Source organism: Lupinus angustifolius, chromosome LG19 (assembly GCF_001865875.1).
Source record: "Lupinus angustifolius cultivar Tanjil chromosome LG19, LupAngTanjil_v1.0, whole genome shotgun sequence".
NCBI classification, from domain to species: Eukaryota; Viridiplantae; Streptophyta; class Magnoliopsida; order Fabales; family Fabaceae; genus Lupinus; species Lupinus angustifolius.
Genome location: NC_032027.1, coordinates 17,996,635 through 18,018,244, shown reverse-complemented (window position 1 = coordinate 18,018,244; position 21,610 = coordinate 17,996,635). Strand labels below are relative to the sequence as shown.

The 21,610-nt window shown below is 33.3% G+C and overlaps 2 protein-coding genes across 6 annotated transcripts; one reads left to right on the top strand and one right to left on the bottom strand.

Annotated features, from left to right (window-relative positions):
- LOC109334288 (ATP-dependent DNA helicase Q-like 4A) lies at positions 479-9,700 on the top strand. 2 transcript variants are annotated; one of them, XM_019569979.1, is made up of 27 exons: positions 479-622; positions 747-818; positions 1,363-1,536; positions 2,243-2,291; positions 2,630-2,914; positions 3,374-3,538; positions 3,625-3,755; positions 3,979-4,115; positions 4,155-4,390; positions 4,462-4,593; positions 4,916-5,002; positions 5,090-5,217; positions 5,330-5,450; positions 5,715-5,866; positions 5,939-6,074; positions 6,312-6,435; positions 6,511-6,581; positions 6,665-6,733; positions 6,922-7,050; positions 7,168-7,326; positions 7,450-7,530; positions 7,667-7,828; positions 7,975-8,030; positions 8,294-8,426; positions 8,515-8,609; positions 8,760-8,837; positions 9,111-9,700. In XM_019569979.1, the coding sequence occupies exons 2-27, from the start codon at positions 805-807 to the stop codon at positions 9,424-9,426; spliced, it is 3,420 nt and encodes a 1,139-aa protein (XP_019425524.1). In that variant the 5' UTR covers positions 479-622; positions 747-804; the 3' UTR covers positions 9,427-9,700. The 2 variants fall into 2 exon arrangements, with proteins under 2 accessions (XP_019425524.1, XP_019425523.1); XM_019569978.1 differs by having other exon boundaries at positions 3,979-4,390.
- On the bottom strand, positions 8,529-16,927 carry LOC109334287. Of its 4 annotated transcripts, XR_002106083.1 has the most exons (12): positions 16,556-16,927; positions 15,263-15,387; positions 14,397-14,841; positions 14,165-14,280; positions 13,145-13,919; positions 12,542-13,027; positions 12,228-12,416; positions 11,889-12,116; positions 11,432-11,771; positions 11,095-11,284; positions 10,370-10,921; positions 8,529-8,541 (listed from the first exon to the last, which is right to left on the bottom strand). XR_002106083.1 is itself a non-coding variant. In XM_019569975.1 (11 exons), exons 1-11 carry the CDS (start codon positions 16,754-16,756, stop codon positions 10,438-10,440), a joined length of 3,579 nt encoding a protein of 1,192 aa, XP_019425520.1. In that variant the 5' UTR covers positions 16,757-16,926; the 3' UTR covers positions 10,237-10,437. The 4 variants fall into 4 exon arrangements, 3 of the variants coding, with proteins under 3 accessions (XP_019425520.1, XP_019425521.1, XP_019425522.1); XM_019569975.1 differs by lacking the exon at positions 8,529-8,541 and having other exon boundaries at positions 10,237-10,921; positions 16,556-16,926; XM_019569976.1 differs by lacking the exon at positions 8,529-8,541 and having other exon boundaries at positions 10,237-10,921; positions 11,447-11,771; positions 16,556-16,926.

The window sequence follows — 21,610 nt, the reverse complement described above, 5'->3', positions numbered from 1 at the left end:
TTGTAAGTTAGAAAAAACATAAAATCAATGATATATATATATATATATATATATATATATATATTATGACAATAAATTATTTGTAGATGTCATTAATAACTAAAAAAATTTATTGAAAAAAAATATGAGACTATATTAATTAATCGGCCGTTATAATTAATTTGGACCAAAGAGATGTTATTATTTTGTATAAAATTAAATAAACACATATATGAGTGACCATAAAGAGGGTCGAATGTAATCATATTTATCTATTAGTCGATCTTAAATATCAATTAAATCTTATTTTTGAATCCAAAATCCAATCATATTAAAGTCTGGTAATGATCTAGAGAAACTCACTAAGCTCCAATTCCAATGGAGGGCGTAGAATAATAATGCCAAAAAAATGAGGTTAATATAGGTTTAAATAAAAGAATAATAATAATAAGAATGATTATTGATAGGTGCAAAGAAAAGGAAATATTGGTATTAAGAGAAAAAGAGGGAAGAAATCAAATATCCCGCCACTGCTAATAACACTTTTCAACCACAACACCATACACCTATCTCTCTCTATTCCACCACGGCGGCGATCACCACCACTCCACCACCACCCCCACCACCACATTCACATTCATACGTATCCCTCTCTCTCTCTCTCAATCGTTGCTACCTTTTCATCATTTACCCCCCTTTTCTAGGGTTTTCACTTTTTATATTCAATTCTATACACATGTGTTTTATTATCTTATTTTGTTTATCAGATGATATGCTAGTAACAAACTGCGCTGTTTCATCATCATCATTATCACTGCTGCTCAAATGAGCCACCAACGGTACTCGTAATTCATTGCTTCTTTCCATATTCTCTTAATTATGTTTTTACTCCCTCAAATATATATTCATGTTTTTTGCTTTAATTATAATCTACTTTTTTGTTTTAGTTCTGTCATTGATGTGACTAACACAATCATATGATTACATGTGTCATACTAATCCGCGACACGAATACACATCATCTACGAGTACTAAAAGACAATGTCATATTAATTGGTGGCTTGACCAATTGTGGTATTGACACATCGAAAAGCAACAAAGTTTTGGTAGAGTAAAATCAAAATTATCTATATTTTGAGGGACTAAAAACATATTTAAGTCTTTTGTAATACAATCTGAAATTATGTTTTTCGCTTTATTACACTTGGTGCCCCTCTTGTTTAAAAAGTTATTCAGTTATCACTTCACTTATCTCACTTGGGGGAGGAGAAGTAATTGTTAGCTTTTGAAACCAGAGAGAGTTAGTTACTCATTTTAATTAAGAGAGTTAGTGTAATGTCCCATTTTATAATTGGCTAATCATAAGGCTTGTAATGCTCACAGTGAAGCTAATTTAGCGGCGGGTGTTAATTCGAATGATAAAATTCCTAAGCTCAATTGGTTGCAACATGCAAATGCACATGAAAACTTTTCAACCCAGGCAATGTTCTTGACGTCCAATTTTATCTACTCTTTGCCAGCAGAGAACCCTTCATATCAACAACCAAATGGTGGGAGGTATGCCTTTTATTGCACCAATTACATCTCTACAAGTTTGTTTTTGTGCAATAGCCTATGTTTTACGGCTAGTTACTCGAGAAAGAGAGTCTTAAATATTTATTAGACAACAAGGCCCAACATAGTTGGTAAATACTTGAGTCCCTTCAGTATATTGAGCAGAGTTTGATCCCTATCCGAGTATATGGAAAATGCTCTATTTGGAAGAGATTGTAACTACTTCGGTGATGTTTTTGCCTAAAAAAGAAACAGCCTCCTACTATCGGCTAGGGGACACCCTTGCTGCACACCAAAAAAATAAGACACAATCTGTTCATTTCCATACATTAATTAGGCATAGAAGGGACATTATTGTTTTTGTAAATATACTGTTGTGGTTGGGGGAAGTGATGTTCGATTGAAGTTGCAAGATAAACATGTGTCTGTCTAACATTTACTTCTTTTAGACAATGCTTACTTATCTATCACAGTTGCCTGTTATGTTAGATGATGATTTAAGCATACTCCAGTTCAAAGTTATCATCTTGGATTAGAATGTTTTTGCCCACTTTTTGGTAGTCAGTGCAGGAATAATTTCTAGGAGAATCAATGTTTCTTATGCTAACTTTGACAATCCTATTACTGTGGAATTTGGTATATCACTTGATTAATGTTCCTGCGTCCCACTATAATTTCAATTTACTCTCTAATGCATCAGTTCTTTCAGGTTTGTACTCCAACAAAGTCAAAATGTTCAAAGAGCACAAGTTGAAAAGGTATAGTCGTAATATTGCCACATGAACACGGTTGCTTTTGTTATTTGTTGTCATTTTGTTCTCCCGGATTAACATTTTTGCAGTTTTACCCAGCTGTGTTATTAGTAAATATGTTTTTGCATCTGTGGTAGTCAATCATTTTTCACTGATCTAAATATTCGGGGAATAACTTGCCTGCTCTTTATGAAGATTTTGTCTCTTATAATCAGATTAATCAGGCTGAAGTTGACATTTATTTGACTATCTTTTGGTTTTGAATCACTTAAATCAATGTTAGATGTTCTTATTTGAAACTTCTATTGTTTGGCAATGACTTCTGTCCAAACAATTTCCAGCAGGCTTGGTTTGCTCTTTCAAGTCTACAGAATTCTAGCAGGAACTATGTCCAACCTGGGAAATCTGTTAAAGTTACACCTAGGCATCATGATAACAAGAGAGTAAATTCCTTCCAAGGAACCTATGAGAGCGAAAAACTTAGGCATCCCATTGTCACCACAACTCCAACTGCCGTTAATCACAATTCTCGGGTTTTGGATAGTTCACCGAACAATCATATTAAGTACACGAGACAACTCAACGAGTCCACAAAATGCATAGCAGATGATGTTGATGACATATTCAAGGTAATTTAGTTCACTATTTTGGTTGATGTGAATGCATCAAACTCACTTGGACCTTTCTTACAAGGCATGCAGGTTAGAAGTCGAATAGTACGAAGTAGCTTTGTGTTTGAATGAACTGATTGTAACATTGAAGGTCTTACATAAGTTGTTAGTTGCATTGCCATTGATGAGGAGTTTTTTTAGTTCAGTTTTCATTGCTCTGCTGATGAATTTACCCTCAGTTATCCCATCTATAAGGAAACATAATTTGCCCAATTTTTTTTTGTGATATAGAAACTGGTGAGGATGTCTGGAAATTTTATTCTTTCTGATTATGTCCTTTCATTCCTAATTGTCAGTTTAGCTATTCTGTTCTCCTTTCATTTTAATTTTTTTTATTACTCAAGAGTTAAGACCGTTTACCTCCATATACATGCTAACTTCTCTTCATTTATGTTATGCACTTTAACTGTCCTTCAGAACATTGATCTTGACCAAATAGTGGAGAACTATCAGTCAACTTGCACTCCCCAGCCATCGATATCCAAGTTTCCTCCTATTACACCAACTGCTGATAAAGATGCTAGAAAGGAGGATAGTTTTTTGCCGCCAGAGTTGTGCTTGGATTGTATACATGGTTACAAGGTAATGATCAAACATATTTTGTTATTTTATGAGTTAGCACTGTTCATTTGTCGGATTGATATGCCTAATCCTGAAACTCAATACAGTTAGGGCTTTGCCCTGAAGCAGCAAGTCATTTGCAGGAATTGAAGGATAACCTAATTGCTATATCAAATGAACTGCTTGACAATGGTGAGAACCTCAGCTCTGCGCAGGTAGCAAAGCTTCGCCAAGATAGGTGTGCCTTTCCCTCGGAATTATTTCCTTTTTGTGATACTTTCATTTTTGACATATACAACATACAATACATGGAGACAGCTCATGGCTTCAAGATCATAACCTTTTTCTTTTAAATAATTACTACGCTGCATAATTATTTTTGGACAAAATTACTGCTGCATAGTCCTTTTAAAATGAATACTGTTTGTAAGTTAAAAATAATATCATGTTGCTGATGCCAGGTCACAGCTGAATAAGCAAATTCAGCAGCTTGAAAAATATATTCAATCCAGTAATCTTGACGAAGAAAGACAAAGGTCACATTTTTCTGCATCCATGGCACCTCCTAAATATTCCATGTATGAAACACCTCAGCAAACTTTTCTCAGTAGTGGATCAAATGGATATGATGCCCAGGCTTATATTGGCACCGGAACATGTGGGTCATCATTCCAGTCGGCTTATATGGGTAATGGAACATGTGGATCATCATCCCAGTTTCATTCATTCTCTACCGTAGATACATATGGCATGTCATCAGGTCCAGTGGAGAGGGAAGCCTTCATCCCAAAGATTATTGAAGTTAATTACATTGAAGGTTCTGGAGACAAACGCTGGAGCAGCCTGGATTTTCCTTGGACCAAGAAGTTAGAGGTATTTAACTGAATCATTTAATTTTTCAGCATATGTAACTCATGATGATCATTTTGTTTTGTTGTCTTCAGGTTAATAATAAAAAAGTTTTTGGAAATCACTCATTCCGCCCCAATCAAAGGGAGGTCATTAATGCAACAATGAGTGGATGTGATGTTTTTGTTTTGATGCCCACTGGTGGAGGAAAGAGTCTGACCTATCAGGTAATATAGTTTTCCAAACGCCTTTTGATTTATGGTCTATTTCCTTTGTCATTAGATTGTATATACCTTTTACTTTGATTAAGTGATGGTTCTCTCTCCACTTTTAATCTTAAATGTTTATAACAGGTATTAAGTTGTTTAGGAAACTGTGGTATTATGAATTATGCTTTAGAGTATTTGTTAAAAGGTTTATAATTTACTGCAATATTCTCTTCACTGAATGTCACATCAACTAAGTCAAGATCAATTTCCTTTACAGTACTAGACAAGTTGCTTTTAGATTTACCGCAATCTTACAATTTCGGACTGTCTTCTGTTGCAGCTACCAGCTCTTATTTGTCCTGGTATAACACTTGTAATTTCTCCCCTTGTGTCCCTTATTCAAGATCAAATAATGCATCTATTGCAGGTACTGATAATGCTTTTATCTCGCTTTCATTTTTGTTGTGTTTCCCCCCTAATGGATGCACACTTAAATACTCCTTTGGCTATGTAGGCAAATATACCTGCTTCTTGCTTAAGTGCCAATATGGAATGGACTGAACAGCAGGATATCCTTAGGGAACTTAATTCTGATCATTGTAAATACAAGTTGTTATATGTGACACCGGAAAAGGTTGCCAGGTAAGTGCCATTTGTTATTCCACTGGCATTTTGTTCTTTTGATGTACACATTTTTTCACTTAAGAATCATAATTTTCATTTCCTTAAAGCTCTTGTTTCCGTTGGACTGCAGAAGTGATGCTCTTCTGCGGCAGCTAGAGAGTTTACATATTCGTGACTTGCTTGCGAGGATTGTAATTGATGAGGCTCACTGTGTGAGTCAATGGGGGCATGACTTTAGGCCAGATTACCAGGTTGGTGTTCTTATACTTTTTAAATGAATAAAAAGGAACAACAAAAGTGCTCTAAGGGCATTGTTTAAGGAAGAGGAAAAAGAAACTTTGTCTTGAAGAATGATGTTTTCACATATCAACAATTGTTGAATTTGGTTTTCCAAGGCTACTTTCCTTCTTTAGTATTCCTTAAACAGTGCCCCTAGGGCACTTGTTAACAATCCCTAAATAAAATATCACATGGCATGCTGTTTATATTTTAACTGATTTTGTTATTATTCCTAGGGACTTGGTATATTGAAACAGAAGTTTCCAAATACTCCTGTTTTAGCATTAACAGCTACAGCAACAGCTAGTGTAAAAGAAGATGTTGTGCAAGCACTTGGTCTCGTTAATTGCATTGTTTTTCGGCAAAGTTTTAATCGCCCAAACTTACGGTGTGTTAAGCAAAGGTCAACAATTTCTTACTCCATGAATGGATGAATAATGATTCCTTTTGAACACTGCAGGTATTCTGTTGTCCCCAAGACCAAAAAGTGTTTGGAGGAGATTGACAAATTCATTAGAGAAAATCATTTTGATGAATGTGGCATTATCTATTGTCTTTCACGAATGGACTGTGAAAAGGTTTCTGAAAAATTACAGGTTTGTTTTGTTGTAATTCTATATTTGTATAGTTGATTGAATATTTGATGTCATGAGTTGGCTGTCATTATCTAGCTTCCCCCTCCCTCCTGTTGATATTGGTATCTGATAACCATAAGTGCACTCTTGTGATTTTTCTGCACACAGCCCATTTTTTTACAAGCTGATTGATGTCTTTTAAATGAAACATAAATTTAGAAGTTAACATAAAACTGTGTACTTATGTTCACTGTTCAGGAATGTGGACATAAATCTGCTTTTTATCATGGTAGCATGGATCCTGCACAACGCGCCTATGTACAAAAGCAGTGGAGCAAAGATGAGATCAATATAATTTGTGCTACGGTGGCATTTGGAATGGGTAAGTTTGCTTCGTTACTACTGCTTATTGCATCCGTTAATTGAATGGAATGATATTTAAAAGTTGGTATTTTAGGTATTAACAAACCTGATGTCCGCTTTGTTATCCACCATTCCCTCCCAAAATCTATTGAAGGCTATCATCAGGTACTGGCATAATGTCAAAATATGTTTTCAGCATAGGTTCTGGTTCTGTTAGCTTACATGCATGCTTATCTTTTATCTTTCAGGAGTGTGGACGAGCTGGCAGAGATGGTCTGCATTCATCCTGTGTGTTATATTATAGCTACAGCGATTATGTGAGTATCAAGTATAACACTACTACTCCTTGAATATGAATTTGCATGTACTTGGAATCTAAGTTAGCATTCATATCACTGCCAAATTGTACGAAACAAGTGATAGTTTTGGTTGAGATTCTATTCTGCCCTTCCTTTTCTTCCCTCCTTTATTTTCTTAAACGTAGTTGTATCTTGTATATTTGTAGATACGAGTTAAGCATATGATAAGTCAAGGAGTAATGGAGCAAAATACCATGACATCTGGATACAGTCGTTCTAATACTACTAATTCAGGACGGATACTGGAAACAAACACTGAAAATCTTTTGCGAATGGTACTGCTTTCATTTTTTAAGCACTATGAATTTTATGTATTACCTATCAGTATACTATTACTAATTATCATTTTTTATGGGTTTTGTGTATGAAATCTTCGCCTTGAACCGTCACAGGTCAGTTATTGTGAAAATGATGTCGATTGCCGGCGCCTTTTGCAGCTTGTTCATTTTGGGGAGAAGTTTGATTCTTCAACCTGTCAGAAAACATGTGATAATTGTTTGAAGATCACAAGTTTCATTGAGAAGGATGTCACAGAGACTGCAAAGCAATTGGTTTGGAAGCAATTTCTATCTATATATTGTTTTTCATCCCTCCACATTATGGAGTCTTATTAGTTTGTAATATTTGAATCCACCTTTTCTCAATTCAAGTCCTTTTGATTGTCTTCTGTTTAGGTTGAACTAGTTAAGTTAACAGGACAGAAGTTCTCATCATCTCATGTACTAGAAGTGTATCGTGGTTCCTTAAGCCAAATGGTATGCTTGTTTGCTTGTTTTTACTCTTTCTTTTTTGCAACATTGTCTTGCTCTTAAAAGCCATTATTTTCTTCATTATGTACTTCTAACATCTAAGGTATTTATCATCTTCATGTACTTTTAACATCAAAATTAGATTAAGAAACAAAGGCATGAGACTGTTCGCCTTCATGGTGCTGGGAAGCATCTATCTAAGGGTGAGGCTTCCCGTGTATTGCATCATCTTGTTGTTGAGAATTTTCTTAAGGAGGAGGTAAAGAAAAGTGATGTTTATGGATCAGTGTCATCAATATTGAAGGTATAAAAGATTCAGTCTACTTTAATATGTTTTTATGCTGCAATTTTACTGATTGTGCTTCGACGAGTGATGTAACTTCTTGCTGTTACTTTCCATAGTTAGATTCTAACAAGCATAAGTGTCTAATGCATTGAATTGTTTTTCAGGTAAACGAGCCAAAGGTCCGTAATCTTTTCCTTGGTGGGCAGGGAATTAATATGAGGTTGGCCCATCTCATTAAGCTATTTCTTGCTTAAACTTGTTTTCTGGGGTGCTAATTCTTTCAGCAATTAAGCAATTTTTTCATGAAGCTCCCTTCTCCTCTTGTAAATATGATATCACTTGACAAAAGGCTAGGGGTTCAATGCTGTTAGCTTCAGATATCTTTATCTTGACATGAATTTCACTTCAATTCTTGTCTGTATCTTCTTTTTCAAGTTCACGATATGTTTATATTCTACTCAGTGTTGTCCTTAACTTTTACAGATTCCCATCCTCAGCAAAAGCATCAAAGCCAGGGAAATCAGATGTAACTCCGGCTAAAGGTTCTCTGACATCTGGGAAGTTGAATCCTCCACGAGTAGACACTCTTGCACAGCCTCAAACTGAAATGGACTTGGTATAAAATGGTTTTTTCCTCAGCTCTTATGCTGTTAAAATTTCCTACTGCCTTTAATTATTAATTTTAAAATCGAAATGTACTGCAGGATCTTTCATCTAAGTTATACACTGCTCTGCGGAAGTTGCGGACGGCTATTGTTAAGGAAGCTGGAGAGGGTGTCATGGCTTACCACATATTTGGGTAAGTTTTAAAATATTTTCATCTTCTGCTTGCTATACAATGAACAACTTATTTATTTATTTATTTATTGTTCATGTATTCATTGTAGTTGTGGACTATGAGGACTGTATTTATGTACTAATCTGGTAAATTGCTGTTTCTGTTGTTTAGTAATGCTACATTGCAGCAGATAAGCAAGAAAGTACCAAGAACAATGGAAGAACTCCTTGATATCAATGGAATTGGCAAGTAAGTTCATTCTTACAAGAATCACTTTTCCTGTATAAAACATCACTTATAAGTTATAAGATGTGGGCATATATGTTGGGGCGAGGGTTTTTCAATACTGAGAATCTCAGTAATCAGATTTCTAATTAACACGGGTAGTGTTTCATACTTTTGTGTAAAGATCCATGTTGTCCTTTTTAACCATACACAAATCTAAAAATCACTTTTTTAAGCTTAAACAGAAAGCCCCATGGTTACTGGATTTGCATTGATTAACATTTTGGTTTAACATAGGGCTAAAGTAAGCAAGTACGGGGACCAATTACTGGAAACCATCGAAAACACCATAAGCGAACATTACAAGTTGGATAAAAACAGCAGTGGCAGCAAAGGCAGTGTTGATTCTGCGAAAAGGAGACGCCCGTTGATTGAAGAACCAGAGGCAAATGGCGAGGATAATGACTTGCTGAATAGTACTGACCGTTCAAAGAAAAGGACTGTAAAGAGACGAAATAAAAAGACAGAGATATATGATTCGGAAGAGGAAGTAGATAATAATGACTATGGATGCCTTGATGAAGAACTAGATTTTGAGAATATGGATATATAAATAACTTGTGAAGGAAGAGTGCAAATGTTATATATGCTGATGATCATGTTCTTATTATATACATGCATTGTGCATTGTTCTTCATAGTTTGTGTCTTCTGCTATAGAAATTTGGTGGATCAGGTTGCACTTATTTATGGGGCTTGGGACAGTGGAAGATAACTTGTAAATGCAAATCGACAACACAATTTTTTCTCTCCATAATCTAACAATTGTATCCGAATGGCAAATGAAGATAACTTGTAAATCTAAGTATTATTTTTCCTTCTATTTCATTTAGAGCATCACGCAATTCCTTCTTTTTTTCCAAGTGTTTGTTTAGGAAACATTGAATTTTGTTTTCATTGTTGTTAATTGTTGGGTGAACATCTTCTATCCAAAAAAGTATATCATTCAATGTGTCACTGCTTGTAATAAAAAATATATTTAATTATTAAAGTTTTAACTTAGATTAACCATTCCTAAACATGGAGTGATACAAGAGTTAGAAGATGTACTCCCCTAATTATTAATGAAAACATAAAATGATAAATGAGAATTTGTTTTTCATAAACCAAGTAAGCTCAGATATTTTAAATGTGTGGGACACATACTTTGTCATTCTAATTTCTGTTAAATTATTTCAAACATAAAAATACATATGGAAGAAATATAATTACACGTATGTCCATTGACCTTTATAGATAATAAAGACAGGCATGTAGTGACTAATTGTTATATTTAGTAAATTTGAAGCGTAAGAATTTGAAACGTAAGAATAAGATCAATGACATGTTTCTTTATATATAAGTAATTCAGTTTTGTACACAAATGCTAAGCATAATATTACTAATAAATTTAAATAACACAAGAGCTTAGATACTTATATACATTTTTGTATGTTACATCAAACCAACTACTTACAATCTCCACAAACCTAAGATTCACAGCTGATAAATTTATACACTGCTATATATACAATGTGTATATTATTATTATTATTACCATTATTTATGTACTCTACCAAATTCCATTAAATGTTATCAGTCAAATGTCTATACCATGGCCCATGAACACTAACTGATATAGTTGCCACCACTATCAAAATACCAGCAGCTTCCACTACCCTTTCAGTCAGAACACCAGCTCCAATTTTCAGGAGAGCCATTTCTGCTAATCTTCTCCCATGGGGACTGCGGCCCCCAAGCGTAGCACCACGTAAAGCTGAATAGACAGCGTTCAATACCTTCTCGAACACAGCATCCCCGGCTTGCAAACTCTTTCCTAGCATCCTGGCAGCCACTTCCTTCATTGATTGAAGTTTCAATACTGCATCTTCTCCTCCTTCAACTACGGCCAAATTGCAAATCACTTCCACAATGTCTTTGGTATCTGCATCTTCGACGCGGTCTAAGAGATCGGAGAGTTGTCTAGCACACTTGGATACCATGTTGTCCAGATCTGTAGGAGTATCTACTGCTTTTTCAATCAGGAGAATCTGGCGGCATATAAGAACGCTGAAATTCCAAAATGAGATAATATATAATTAATACAAATGAATGATAATAATGTACAGATTGTGTATATATATATTCCAACAAAATCACTTATCAGAATATAAAAATAATCAGAATATCATAATCACTTATTTTTAATCTTAAAAAACAGGCCCTAAATCACTTCTAGTTACCTAGTAGAAATCACAACAATCTTCTGAACTTGAGCTTGAACAGACCTCAGCCTAGTGAAGTTGAGGGATAAAGTTTCTTGCAGATCTTCTTGTGTCAAACCAGATATTCCACTTACTAATTTTAGCAAACCAAGCCTCACAGCCAAATCAACTGGTTCTCCTTTGCATTCTGGCTGATGCTGCTGATTACCTGATCAACAAAACATAGCATGTATTAAAATGAATGTCTGCCTTAAGTATGGACTAAAAACTAAAACTAAATTTGGGGGACTGAATCCGAAGTTGTCTATATTTGAAGGAGATAAACATATTTAAGCCTAAAAAATAAAAATTGAGCCTGTAGCAATTGTACCATCTGGAGATAAGGCCTTTTGACTGCTTCCAATTGTTTTGATCATAATATTTCCCCCAGTTCTGAGAGTAGTTGAAGGAAGCAATTCTTGGGATGAACTATCAACCAATGCTGAGGATAAACTCACATGTTCATCCCACTCCTGATCTTTGCAATTCCAAACAGATGAAAGCCATCTCAGCGTTGAAGGTAGGGAGGTGTTAGCATCAGAAGGAGATCCATATCTCTTAGCAAACGCATTCCTAAGGTAGTCCAGGCCAGCAGGCCCCTTTACCAAAGGCTCCATCAGTCTTATGCGCGCTCTGCTTATCTCCTTCTTGAGAATCTGTCAATATAATTTATGATCATGTCACATAATATAAAAACAAAAGTAAAACAAGTTTTAATGAGAGATAAAATTAAGCAAAGATAAACAACAAAGGAAAGGTCTATGCAAACAAACCTGGATCTGTTCAAGGACAAATTGCAAACCCTTCACCAAGGCTATAACACATGCATTGTTCGACTCATCTTTAGATTGGCATATTTCACTCAACTCGGAAAATAGTTTCCGGTGTGTAGCCTTCATTATCTCCTCATTGGCTGGAGCTGATAGCTTCTGCAAACTGACCAGCGAAAACTCTAGAATTTGTCCAAGGTAATCAACATCCAGGTTACCCGATATCAGCACCTTCAGATACACAGAAAAGATAAATATCAGCAAAACAATTATGAGGTATGCTAAAAATGCATCCAACAGCCATCACAGGCTGCAACATGAAGAGAATATAGCTGCTACTACCTGAGAAAGAATTTCTAAATCAATGGCTGCAAAAATTTCCTCCTTCCAGCTTTGTGGGGCCATCTCACAAATTTCATCCCTAACTTCTCTCATGAGCTGAACAATCTGATCATAGTTTGGCTGGTCTTGCTTAACAGATTCCATGATACTATCCCAAAAGGCCTTCTCCATTGTCTGTTTTATTTTCCCCTGCAAGATGAAAAGGTGAGTGAAACAGAACTCATTACATATCCCATCAGTATTCAGCAAGTTTTAAAACATATACACCGGTTTGATAGGCTAATTTTGGCAATAACTCATCGAGACAAACTAACCTCAATGCTGTTTTGAATCTGATCTACATCAAAGCCATCAGATAAACTACGGTGATGCTCATGGAGAAATTCATTTACAAGAACTTCATTCTCTGTTACCATCTTTCCAGAGTAAGAGGCCAGCTGATTTTCTGAGCTGGTTCTAGACACAGAGAAGCTGGACCCTCCAGGGGAAGTGGTGGTCTCCTTAAAAAGGGAGCGAACTACTCGTTTTGTCTTATGATTGCTCTCATCTAAAATGTTTCTTTCACCCGAGCTGGCAACAGTAGGAAGTGGAGTTGGGGTAGGAGAAACAGACTGAGCCATTAGTGGAGTTTTTAGAAGCATAGACTGGGTCATTGGAGACCCCACTGGGCTTTCGTTATTATCCCCCACTCTGAAGTATCTAGCTCGAGTTTCAGATAGTGCGCTTTCCATACGCTCAATTCCAGCATCTCCACTCAGGTGCTGCACCTTTTCTCTCAAAAGTTTCTGATCTTGAGTGACCTTCATTAAAAAATGCAAAAAGAAGTCATTAATGTTTCGTTGTGTTACAAAAAAAAATTCATAAATAATAGCAACCATTCAAAAAGAAAACCAACAACAACTGACATGGAGGACTACCTGATGCTGAATAGCTTTCATATCATGAGTGAGATGGTCACCAGCTCCTTGAGGAGTTAACTTGCAAGTTTGAATCATAGAAGCCTCAAGCTGGCAAGCTGCTCTAACTAAATCATCCTCCAATGATCGAGCATCCTTAACCTTCCATAACACAAAACAATTCAAGTACGAGCACCATGCTTTATCAAAAGCAGCAAGCTGAGATCTGAAGGTATAACGCTTAATAACTTCGGAGTCAGACTCTTCATCAGAAATTGGCCCATAAAGTATGACCTTTATAAAACGCTCAAACATACGAACAAATTCTTGTGCAGACTTGGCAAGAGCAATCTCGCGTTCTCCCATTCCACTAAATACAGCATCTGGATGACCCAGTATCATATAAGCACAAAGAACAATTCTCACTGGATACCGTGATAACTTAGATAAGCTCTTGAATGAATCACTGACTGAATCTACTTTCCTTGCGCCTCTGCTTCTCACGGAACTCCTAGGAGTCCTTTTCTTGGGGGTAGCAACTCGTTGGAGAAGATGATCAATGTTATCCAAGCTAGACAAATAATTGGAAGGGGAAACTGTAGCATATACTTTAAGGCGGGTCTCAATCCGGTCAACTAAAGCTTTCACAGTCTGAATAGTAGAAGCTGATTCAATCAGAAGAGCAAGCTGTTCAAACGGCATTGACTTGACAGATTCATCATTGATCCCAATCATGTCATATGCCTTTGCCAAGGCAAAAGTTGTTCTCTCATGCGATAGGAAACGCCTCCAGCACCTTAAAAAAAGCTAATGTTGTTAGTAGTAATTTCTAGTATAAAGCAAATAACACATACATTTCTATTTCAACCCAAAAGAGTAATTACATCCACTGTACTTCAGTTTTAAAAGGTACAAATTGAGCTCAACATATGAACCAAACATCTTGAGATTTTAAATTTTATATTTCAAGACCTCTCCAAAGAAAAGAAAAGCTATCCAAATGTTGCAGCAAAAATATTGTAGTTCTGAAATGCAACTAACCTTGCTAGTTTTCTAGAAAGATATTCTGCTTGATTTGATATTCTATACCAGTTCTCGTGTGCATAACCATGCAGCCTTCCCCTCTGACTGAGATATTCAGCTCTTTGCCTTCTTGCCTGATCAGCATAAATTTGGAGTATTAAGTATTAACAAACGCCACTAAAGCTACTAGTTAAGACTTAAGATGTGAACAGAAACCCTACAATAATACAACTTCAAGCTAACACATTACCCTTTGTAATCGATCTTCCAACTGGTCTTTCTTTTTCGTTCTCTCAATCTCGCGCTGGTGAGATACAGACTTCGCCACATGCTTCACCTGTGAGACTCGAGCATGTGCCTTCTTCTTCTCAGCTTCCAGCAACCTAAGTCGTTTTGTTTCAGCAGCAACTCGTTTTTGGTGAATTGCTGCACGTACACACTCCTTGTATTTGCTATCTCGAGCAATCCTTCTCATCAATGATTGAGATGATCTTTCTCTAAGAGAAGCCCTTCTTTGTCTGTAAGCCTTGAGGATACGCATCCTATTAGCCTCTGCCTGCTGAACACGTGATTCCACCTTCGTCCCAAGCTTCGCACGTTCATTCTCATAACGCATTTGCACTCCAGTTTTTGCTGCTTGACGCAATTTGTCCAGCCTTGCCAAGCGCATCTGGGCCTTTGTCAAAAGGCTCAACCTATCAGGCAGACAGTAAATCATCTCAACTACACCGATAAATATAAGTCAAATAATATGAAAATACATATTTAGTTGTGATTAAAATCATGTTAAATTGCGATAAAAATGAAAATGGGATACATAATAGTCTCCCCAGCTAGTGGGGCTAAGGCTTGGTTGTTGGTGTTTAGGATACCTTATAGTCAGTCAAGTTTATATACATGATAGTTAAGGTTATACACTATATAAGCTTCTCCGAGAAAAGGATATAACATAACTAATACTGGCTAAGAAATAAATGGAGTAATTTTTTTCCAATTAATCATAATCAGAAAAGACAGAGAAACCAGCAAAACTAACCAAAGCAACACATAATGACATAATGTTACAAGATTACAAGACACAACCAAAACCAAAGTATTCACCATTTCAAAACCTACCTTTTCTGTTCAGCTGCTTGCAGCTTTGCTTCTAGTCGCTGACCAAGCTCTTCCTCCTGAGATGAACACCGTGAGGGGCTTCTAGGCTTTGCACGTGCCTTGCTTGAGAGTCTCTCATAGTACATCTGTGGCAGTCAAGAGAAGGGTAATGATAATTTTTCTGATGTGCTCAAACATTATTATTGTTTCTAAATGCTCGAGAGACTGAAAATTTTGATGAGACATGAGCAGGAAAACCAAAAAAAATGATAGGAAACCATATTAATGATATATGCTAAAGGCATAATTTTGACATCCAAACAATAAAAAAGCTGTGTTTCATTCAAGATAAGTGAGGGAATGGTTTTTATTAAAATCCCATGTTTGATACAATATTTTTTAGTGAAGGGGAAGTAAAGGGGAGGAGAAACAAATTTCACTTTTCCTCCCTGCCCCTCAGGTTTAAACAAACCAGACGAGGAAACTATTTTAACTTTTCTTCCCTCACCTCCATTAAAAATCCTTTTTCTTTGTACCTTCCATTGAACCAAAATAAAGAAGTAAAAGTTAAAATCTTACACAATTCATAGACTAAACAAATAAAAGTCATCAGAAAGAGAGAACAAACCATGTCAAAAAGTTACATCCCAAGAGTAAGAATCAAAATCCCAACACAGAATAAAAAAGTAGCATCCCCTATCCTACCTAACCCCGGAAACAACCTCTCTACTTGAGGAGTATTTTATATACATCTACCATTCTCATACCCCAATAAGTGGGAGCCTCATGAATAGAAAAGATTGAATTTACTCTTATCCTACCTAACAAAGGAACAAAACGTGCACACAAAGCAAGAGATGAATTGAAAAGGTTGAAATTTTTATACAACCCCAAATTTTTCTTTCCCTCATAATCCTTTGTCTAATCAATATGATCGAATCCAACAGAGAATAATCTCGAACTACTGAATTTCATATAACCCAAAAATAAAAAATTCCCAACAAAAAAAAAACTTTTTTTCTCCTAATTTCTAGTCCCCACAATTGAGAAAACTTTGTCGTTTTTATCAATCCATATAATCTAATAGAATCCAATAGGTCAATATAGAATAAATATCCAAGTATTGGATTTTCTTCCACACAAAAAACGGGTTTAAAAAAATTATTTCACAACATGAACCAGATAATATTAATAAACTAATTAATTATTTAATTACACGTGTTTAATAATATGTAGAGAAGAAAGTGAAAATCCCAAAGTTTCTCACCAAACAAAAACAAAAACACTGATTTTAGTATAGAATCGTAAATACACCTGTCTCCGATGATGAGCATGACGAAGCTTCGCTTCGATTTCCTCCACCGTAGTCGGCGACGATGATTTCCCCTCCGTCTCTAACAGCCTTCGCCGGAGTCTGTTAGGCAACCTCGCCGGCGAGTCCACAACTGGAAATTCCATCGCTATACCTCTTCCTACGGCAGTTGTTTCCTCCGGTAAGTCGAGTCCGGCAGCCATGAAGAAAGCGAAAAATGAATAAATAGATGAATCGTGAAACGACGTCGTATAAAAAGATGAGGATGAATTGAAAGAGAAGCGTTGCGATGAGTAGAGTTAAGCTTTGGAAGCAGAGAGAAATTGAAATTGTGAAACGGTGTGTTTGTTTTTTTGTTCAATTCTAAAATAATCACTTTTTTATTTTCTTCTCTTCTACTTTAATATATTCTAATCTCTATCCACTTTAGACCCTTTTTATGTCCAAATACATTTATTTTTAGAATGCATGCATGCCTTAAATTCTACCTTTTTCTTACCCTAAATTCATTTATTTTCATTTTTATTAGAGTGTTCGGCGACCCGCATTCTTATTTTATAATATTAAGTATTAATTTTTTATTTTTTGAGAATTAAAATGTCTTTTATTCGATGTACTTCATGTTATCATTTTTGTATTTATTATAATATCCAACTTAAAATGAAATATATTAATTATATTTATCTAGGATTATATGATTTTATGTTCAAAATAATAAAATTGAATAGTTATTTCAAGTTTTGACTTTATATATAGTAGATATGGTTTTACTTTAAAAATAGAAAATAATAAGAGCAAAATATGAAAATAGAATCATGGTGGTTTATGAGAGGATTTATATAAATACTCAAATTATTTAGGATTATGTTAAAAAAACTTATTTATGGTTATGTCTTATCCTTAGGACCCACAATTTGTTTAGCCATTTTAACAAGTCAATATCAAACAAAAAAATATACCTTTAATTTACATTATGTGCAACTAAAGATATGCCTTTGTGTGTAATAGATGTTTCTTAAATGAAAAGGGTTGACAATTAATTATTTTATATATTTTGCATGAGTTATAGCAATCAAAACTCATAGCATGTGGATGAATATAGAAATAAAAGATGAAAAGTTAAAAAAAAAGGTAGAAATAGTTTAATCTTTTATAAAAAAATTATTAAAATTGATTGTTTAAATAGAGAATGAACAATAATTTTACAAGCCTTCCACTTAATAAAGTCTAAAAAACATAAACCAATGCTGGTAAACCTTACTAAGTGGAGCGTCATACAATATGCCGACCTTTCTTATTTGAGCGATTAAAATTCAATAATTTCTCTTTAAATTAAATAATAGAAAAAGAACATGCAATGACTTGCCATGGGAAAAGCTTGAACTCAAATTAAGGAAATGATAAGATTAATGTGATGGTGAACCCATGTGGCCACGTTATTATCACATATGAGTTATAATAATGGAAACAAATTATGAAGATAAGGGCATCATAATTAATCATGATAATGCCTTTTGAGTAAGAAAAGATTATTCTTCCACTTTAAATAAATCAACCATGAAAAACGTTGAAGGGTATCTTCTCTCCTCTCATTTTCACATGAAAGGAACAAGTAGCCAATTTTTTATTTGCATATTTCAGATGTTCACGATTTTGCAGTTTCTTAATTTATCAAATTTCGTTATATTTAGCATCATTGAAATTTTATAAATATTATATATGGGTAAGGTATTAATACATTTTATTGTGTGTTTTTTACAAGCTTGTTAAATAGTTGATTAGTTCTTGAGTTGCGTATTTTTTTTTATTTTTTTGCTTAAGGTCGAAGATAATTCCATTTACAAAGTTGAGTCCAAAATCAGAAGATACATCCAACATCATATAGGTAAAAAAGGATGTATGCGTAAAGTATAGGCAAATATGTTGAATTAATTATCATACAAATGATTAATTTAGTTCCTAAAATTGTAATTTCGGATTACATATTTATATTAATAACGCCTATTTTATTAGAAAAAAACAAAAAACGTTATGGTTAATGCTTAAATATATAGGCTTTGAAAATATATAAGTACTCATACTTTATTAAAATAAAACATAATAAATACTTCAACTTTTACGGATTAAAATAACATTTTCCTATCAATTTAACACTTATTTTCCCGTCTATAGGAAATAATATTTCATTTTATAAAATAATGTATATATAATACATCATTCATCATTTATATTTAATCATTATTATTTTTTAAAAATAAATAATAAATACTATATCATTTATATATAAACTTTTATACTAACTATTATAATATTATTTTATTGTGTTACATGTTTGATGCATAAAAGAAAATATAACAAGTACGTCACGGCTTCGCGAATCCGCTAGTGTAGGGTGCATGAGTTAAAGTGGTCATAAAAGTAGTGGAACATTACTCATTTTTGAATAAAAAAGTAAAAACAATGGAATTGCTTAGGCGTGCAAGTGCCACAGGAAAAACGTGTGGAGCTCCAGAAACGGGACCGGATATTCTTCAATAACAACGTGGGACCCACACTTTCATTAATAATATTATAATATTGAAATTTATAAAAACGTAGGTAGAGAGATAAACGTATTCAACACATCATATTTGAAAATAAAATAAATGTTTTATTTTTTTAAAATCTATCTTTTCTCAATATAGAGTTTATTATACTGTCAACATATCATTCATTGTTAATTTATATTATTTTGATTTGAAAGTCAATTATAGTTAATATAGTTAATATACGATTATGGATGATTGATTGACAATAAAAAATATTTATATTATTAATATATATTAAATCTTTATTTATAATTAAATTTTAACTAGAGTTAAAAAAATTATTTGTTTCCGAAATTCATATAAATCTTTCTTTATCTCGTCTTCCTAGAATCTATCCTTAAGCAATTTTAATGTTGTTTAATTTGTGGACCAAAATTTGACGCATCATCCCACTTTTATTTATTGATTTATTTCAAATTTTTTATGATAGACACTTGGCTGTAAGAGAATGTTGGACACGTGGCTGTAAGAGAATGTTAGAATAAACGCTGCTTCTTTTCAATTTTCAACTCACCAATCTTACAGCATGATAATTTACTAAGTTTATGTAAATTGAATATTTGATAGTTGATATGATATATATAAAGTTCGTGTAAATTTCTCTTATCTTATGATTCTAATAATGGTGGGAGGAGTTGAAATTTTTTATGTCTCCTGTAATATAAAAGATGCTCTTCCTCAGTGAGGAAGAGAGAAGATAAAGGTAAAAAAATGTTTTTTGGTACTACCAAATATATATCTTTCATATGAGTAAGGAACTAATATATTTTAAATGTGTGATTCTTGTATTCAACAAAATGTCACTCATATAAATTAAACTCTTAATATTTTGGTTTTTTGAAAATCTAATAAGACCTTACACGGTAAGAGAATTCGTGCAAAAGTGATGATAAATTTGTGGAAGTAATAAAACTAGTGGTAGTTTATTGCAGTTAGTAATGGGGAAGATTATGTAAAATAATAAATGTAGCATATAAAAAGTATACGATGGTGGTTAGTAATTGTTTTAGTAGTATAGTAATATTATTATTAATGCACAACCATTTTATTTTAATGCATTTTATATTATAAATTGATAATTTCATAAAGTAAAGTTATGCAGGCTAGAGAATTACAAAAAGGATATAAAATTTATTATTAGAGATAATGATAGTTTTAATTTTAAAGAGATAATATGATGCAAGTTGAAAATATAAATTATTATATATATATATAAATAAGAAATAGTAGTAATAAAACTGAAATATGTGAAAATTACACATGAAGTTACCTTACTGTAAATTTAATATTTTTAATGAGGAATAAAAGTCAAAATAATTGAAAACACAAAAAATCTATGTATAAAGGTTTTTCCTTAATATATTTTATGATTCAGATTCATTCAAAAAATATGAATGTTGAAGCCTGTCATGTATAAAAATAATTTAAAAAACCACACGTTGAATTGAATACCATAATTAGAAAAAGTTCATTGAACAAATATTATATATAGACATTTTTTTTATTAACAATTAATAATTAACCATATAAGAAATAGGATAATGATCCAAACTAATAATTGGTGGTAGGAGTGAGTGTCTAGATACATCCCATTTTTTTTCTTTTATCATGTTTCTATCAACTAATGTTATTTTTAGAATATAGCAAAACTTTATATAAGTAGACTAATATTTTGTTGATGAGAAGATGTGCAAAAATGTTCATTAATTCATGGAAAATAATAAAATGTGTGAAAGTTTATTGTAATTTCTAATTAGAATTAAGTAAAATGATAAATTTTAAATATAAAATAATGTCATGATGATTACTAGTTGTTTGAACTTTATAGGTAACTAGTGTATGACAGATATTTTATGTCTGTCGAATGTTTGTCGGTCACATTCTTATTTTAAGGTACTAAATAATTAATTTTTATTTGCCTCAACTTTAAATAATCACTCCCATAATTAATAATCACTATTTTCTTACACGTGCCTCTACTTTAAATGAGCATGAATTCATTTTGACCCGAATATAATTAAAATATGTTATAAATAATTTTTTGACCTTGAATGAATATAGACACTCTACAAAAGGTATTCTTAAAATATTAATTGGTCTTATATTTATTTTATGTATGAAATACTAAATAATAATATTAATAAGGTAAAAGTGTAATATCTATACATTGTTAATATAAAAATTTATATATATTCACTATATTATCATTTATTTAGACTATATTTTTTGAAAAATTAATAATAATTAAATTTAAAAACAAATAATACACTATAAGTTTATAAAACTCATTCATTATTATTTCAAACATATTTTTCCTCATAAGTTAAGTGTTTGGATTTGACTAATGAACCATAATAGGTAAGCTTATTTTATTTTGTAGATAACAACTTAATACAAATTCTATTATGATACAAATCCATAATGACCATATTTTTATGATACAAATTCATTTTTATCTTATAGATAACG

What these genes read in the sequence shown, in the direction of transcription:
- LOC109334287 (XM_019569975.1), bottom strand. Translation starts at nt 16,756, where the DNA reads ATGGCTGCCGGACTCGACTTACCGGAGGAAACAACTGCCGTAGGAAGA. An exon ending in TGGAAGATCGATTACAAAGG is followed by an intron (nt 14,281 to 14,396) that starts GTAATGTGTTAG and finishes TATGCTGATCAG; the next exon opens with GCAAGAAGGCAAAGAGCTGA. An exon ending in AGATGGTACAATTGCTACAG is followed by an intron (nt 11,285 to 11,431) that starts GCTCAATTTTTA and finishes TTTGTTGATCAG; the next exon opens with GTAATCAGCAGCATCAGCCA.
- LOC109334288 (XM_019569978.1), top strand. An exon ending in AAATAATGCATCTATTGCAG is followed by an intron (nt 5,003 to 5,089) that starts GTACTGATAATG and finishes TTGGCTATGTAG; the next exon opens with GCAAATATACCTGCTTCTTG. An exon ending in CAGTGTCATCAATATTGAAG is followed by an intron (nt 7,829 to 7,974) that starts GTATAAAAGATT and finishes ATTGTTTTTCAG; the next exon opens with GTAAACGAGCCAAAGGTCCG.